Genomic DNA, 4,922 nt, shown 5'->3' with positions numbered 1-4,922 from the left:
TTAAGTGTTCGCTTTCATTTATCATTGAAGCCCCTTCATCAAATTTGTTTAGTACACAATTGTCACCTAAAACCATACCAATGTAACATGTAGATATTTATCATCAAGTACACAAGATTGATGCATCAAATAAAATGCATGGGCTGATTTTTGCATAACATAAAATACCTTATTCATTGATTGCTAGTTCTTCTTGCAAGTACTCTATATATAGAGAGGATGAATCATTTTAATATTTTGGATAAAGATTAATGATGGATGAAACAATTAGGTGGTGGTTACAAAAAGATGTTATATGAGATTTTGATATCACATTAGAATTCAATCAATAATCTTCATCAATAATATTAAGTTATTAAATTGTTAGTTATTATTTTCTCATATTAATTTTTTTTGTGAGAAAAAAACAGTTAAATTATCTTCAATATTTACTTTAATTTTTGTGGTTAAAAAAACATATTTTCTTATTTGAAATGATGTTGTGACATTTTGATAAGATTGATAATATTTTTCTTTCTATAAAAGACTAAAGGCCTAAAATATCATATTTATAATATGAAAATGAAGTAACTACAGAAAGTATGTGGAACAAAATGGATGGGAAAAGTTCAATCCTCAAAGTACGTTACAATGCATGAGAAATTATTGTAGGCCAGATCTAGAATGCATGAGAAATTATTGTAGGCCAGATCTAGGATGAAGAATACACAACCACCATGTCCCAAAATAAGACTAACAATAAAATTTCTCTAAAATAAATAAGATAATTCCAAATTACCGGTAGTGTTTTATCCCATAATACAATACAATATCCCAGTTGATTTTTAATTAATTTAAATCCCTCTGATACTCATATACATTGTAGCTAGTATATAGTTTTGTTGGATCTCGCAAGAAATAATAATTGAAAGAGTTCGGCGAAACCTTCTGTGACTGTAAATAATCGATATACTTTATTAAATTTGGACAGAAGGCGATGAAAATAAAAACCTGCTAACATGAAACCATTTATGTCTCTCTTCTCTCTGACGGGGATCAAAATGAAAATACTCAACACGATTGGTGCAATTAACAGCACTTACAAAAAAGGCACCAATTTTGTTGGCCACAGCAAATTGCCCAGCTCTAGACTGTGAGTCTCTCAGAATATCGATTTCCTTCACGTCTATCCAGCCCTGATCACGACCACTCCAGCGTAACCACCAAAACCCCTTAACAGCAGCTACGCAGCTGTGAATATAACGAGCATTACCGTCATTATTTATGTTATTCCATAGGCCAGTGTGAGGATCATAAACTTGCGCTCTTTCGCTTTCACGGGTGACTACATAAAACTTGTCATCAAGAAAAACACCAACACAAAAATAATCATACTCACCAGCATCAGCGATGATGTAATCAGAATTCATAGGAGGAAAAAAGTCCCACTTGTTTTCCTCTACATTGTAAACAAAACCTTCTAGTTGATGATACTGATAGCCAGTGGAAGGCCCCCTGCGGACGTCGCCACCGCCAACATAGACGAGTCCTTCAGTTGGTGAGGCGGCACATGCAAAGAAAAATCTACTGTATGGCATGTCGGCGCCCAGCCGCCATCCCCGAGATAAAAAATCAAATATCAACACACCATCTTTGTTGCTGCGGCTGTTGAAAATCCCCACCACAACCAGCTGTTTTGTCGATCTAACGAACACGCAACGATGATGCTCCCTGTATTTTAGTCCAAATTCCGTTGGGATTTGAGGGAGTCTTTCCCACCACTGCGCAAGCGGGTAATAAATAATTACATCGAAATTACCTCCATTTTGTCCAAAATAGTAAAGAGAAACTACTCCTTCCTCGCACTGCCCATGGCGCTGTCGCTGTTGATAAAAGTGTTGGCAGCTGAGAAGAGCATCCCAGCTCTTGCACACGGCCCTAAGATTGCAGTGGTATCTGTATGGAACCCTCACAAAGCATTGCATCCCTAAATCTTCTGGAAGCCCCGGAATTATTTCCATTGTGATGCAGACTTCCTTCCTGTTTTTTAAGCTGAGCTGTACTCCTATATATTTTGGAGAGAAGCTGTACTCTAATTTATTCCTTCATATAATTACGTCCAAGGTCCCTCAATAAAAACTAGAAGCGTCAATGAAAAGCCAAAAAACAATGCAGAAAATCATAACAATTGGATTTAGGAAAGAACAATCGAATTCATTGCTTTTTCGGTTTGCAGAAATCATACGAATTAAATAAAAATAAATAAAAAATAACCCAAAAAAATCTACAGAACTGGTACTATTCACTATATAAAATATAAACTATTCCGAAAAAACATATATTTTCTCGTAAAATAAAATCTATTCATGCAGCTAAAACTCGAATACATGCACTTTTTTAATAATGCACGTCTCTCTCTTTATTCCTTATGGCAGATTGCATATAAGGTTTTTAATTGCTTTAATTTTTTACAATGTATTGTTTCATATTAAATCTTCAAATTTTAAAAACAATTATTTTTTGCACTTTCAGTTGATTTGCTTTTAAAAAACTGTATTGTTTCATATAAATCTTCAAATTTAAAAAACGATTATATTTGCATATAAATAAAATTATTTGCATATAAAAAGAGATAATATAGAATATAAAATTACTTTTTAATTTATATTTTAATCTTTAAATAATTCTAAAATTATGATTAGTAATTGTTGTATTTTTTTATTTAATTCATGTCTATAATTTTTAAAATAAATTATCATTAATGTGCAATTTAAAAACTAATAAATTGTTAAATCTAACATGTAACACATTTAATTATAAAAAAGACATGTAACACATTTAATCTTTGCAAAATTTCATCTAAGGAAATAGCTTTTAAATCTATCTATGATTTTAAATCTACATTTTAGTCTTTAACTAATTCTAAAATTATAATTATTAATTGTTCATTTAAAATTAAACATTAACCCATATTTTACGCTAAGATTAAACCTAATTATGCCTTAATGCTTAGAAAACCTTAATGTAAATTGACCCCCAATCAATTTCTAATGTGAACCTTTACTAGGACCTTGAATGCAATTAAACCCTAATGAAATTGTCACACTAAGTGTTCTATGTTTCTAACTCTTAGTATTGCATAATCATAATAATATTATTTAATAAGTCATTATTAAAAAATTAACCATAATCCTAACTATAATTGAATTTAGATGTGGGTTTATTATTTTTTTTCCCCAAAATGCTAATGCATATCTTATTTTCTTTTGTAACTAATGGCGGCAAAACTGCATAAATTAGGCAATTCAATCATATCAAGTTTGACCCCAGATTTGACTCCCCAATATGGTAGAGATGATCTCCAAGCTTCAACAAGGGCTACCCCTCTAATTACTTTCTACAGACACTAGTGTCTAGTAAGTGCATAAGTGATAAAACTGTCAAGTTCTTAAAATTCAAATTCTAATAAGATGAGCAGAAATTACATATTGTTGATTAACAAACTTGGAAATGCTCATTTTTTGCATGGAGAAGCAACCACATAACAAGAGTAAAAGGTAGAGAAGAGATGTGTAGTTAGGCACAGCTCTACAAGACAATCAAAGGGATGCACTAGATGATGGATGTTCTATCTGCCTTCATAGCTACCATAAGAGAGCTATCAACCAAAAGATTGGTAAATAGTTTTCCAGGTTGATTTGGTTGCATAAAAAACTATCATTAGGAAAGCAAAGTAAAATATCAGTCCTAAGTATGATCAAATATGTTACTCAAATTTCCCTTGGAAAACATGGAATGCAGCTCATATTTTGTACATCAAAATTACATCTTGCAAAAAGAGCCAATTTGTAAAATATACAAATTATAGAGACATTATTCATATATCAATAGTACATGTTTTATTTAATTGTTGCTTTGATTTTACCTACAATGCAATTGTCAATAAATAGGGGTAAGCAATCATTCATATCTTGTTGATCTGAGGAAGAAAAACAACCAGGTCCATCATTAAAATGCATAAAAATTGTATGTGGTGTTTATCAAATATTGTTAGTTTTGTGGACACAAACAAGGAATTGGCAACTTTCAAGCACCAAATTTGGACATGATTATAGAATATGCAGTATTTTTCCCAAAGATTTTTAGGATTTTGAAAAAATGCCTCCACCAGATGTCATGCCATAGTCGAATGATATCTACAAAATGATTTTGTTGAGATGGAATTACAAGCATTTAAGCAATTGAAATTGGTAAGTTTAAAGAAACAGGCGTTTTAAGAAAATGAGAACAAGCACACTAGAATTAATTTTTTTAAACACTAGAAAGATTCATAGCCTAAGAAAGGACTCAAATATATTGTTATCTTCCATTTGAATGCTTTGTGTCATGCAACTCTCATTGAACTAAAAAAGTCAAAAAAAACCCTAATTTGTTTTTTAAAAAAATTAAAACTAAACATTGAAATAAGAAGTCAACTATGAGTGTTTGAATTCATAACACAACCAACTAGGTCATGCATGCATTTGTGATTAATCCATAGTTATCAAGTGAAGAGATTTAGGTGTAAAAAAAGAATGGAAGGTTAATAGCCATTGTATATATACCATACTGGATAATCCACAATGAAAGGAAAGGAGGGAGAGAAAAAGAAGTTGTGAAACTCTTACATTATAACTTGAATGACATGAACAAGATTATATATAGGGTAGTGAAACATTGTAGACATGGTATCAAGTTTAAAGTAAGTAATATTGAGGAGAATGAGATGGAAGATTGGCACTATCATTTTGTGAGGCAACCTATTCAAGTTAGCAGTTACAATCTCCCAACATGCCTTATTTGTGGTGTGTTCAAATGTCTGCTTTCCTTGAAATCAATAAGATTTGGGGTTGATATATATCCATTTTTCTTGATGTTAGAAGTTCAATATAACATGAGGATAA

The 4,922-nt window shown here is 31.4% G+C and overlaps 1 protein-coding gene across 2 annotated transcripts; it reads right to left on the bottom strand.

Annotated features, from left to right (window-relative positions):
- Nucleotides 1-814: 814 nt before the first annotated feature.
- Nucleotides 815-2,126, bottom strand: LOC131034313 (F-box/kelch-repeat protein At1g55270). Of its 2 annotated transcripts, XM_057965793.2 has the most exons (2): nucleotides 1,379-2,126; nucleotides 1,144-1,230 (listed from the first exon to the last, which is right to left on the bottom strand). In XM_057965793.2, exons 1-2 carry the CDS (start codon nucleotides 1,998-2,000, stop codon nucleotides 1,223-1,225), a joined length of 630 nt encoding a protein of 209 aa, XP_057821776.2. In that variant the 5' UTR covers nucleotides 2,001-2,126; the 3' UTR covers nucleotides 1,144-1,222. The 2 variants fall into 2 exon arrangements, with proteins under 2 accessions (XP_057821774.2, XP_057821776.2); XM_057965791.2 differs by having other exon boundaries at nucleotides 815-2,126.
- Nucleotides 2,127-4,922: the final 2,796 nt, after the last annotated feature.

This window comes from Cryptomeria japonica, chromosome 3 (genome assembly GCF_030272615.1).
Source record: "Cryptomeria japonica chromosome 3, Sugi_1.0, whole genome shotgun sequence".
In the NCBI taxonomy this organism is placed as follows: domain Eukaryota; kingdom Viridiplantae; phylum Streptophyta; class Pinopsida; order Cupressales; family Cupressaceae; genus Cryptomeria; species Cryptomeria japonica.
Note: the sequence above shows the minus strand (reverse complement) of the source record. Positions and strands in the feature narration are given on the sequence as shown.

Bases quoted from the DNA above. Each gene is read 5' to 3' on its own strand.
- LOC131034313 (XM_057965791.2), bottom strand. From the start codon at position 2,000: ATGGAAATAATTCCGGGGCTTCCAGAAGATTTAGGGATGCAATGCTTT.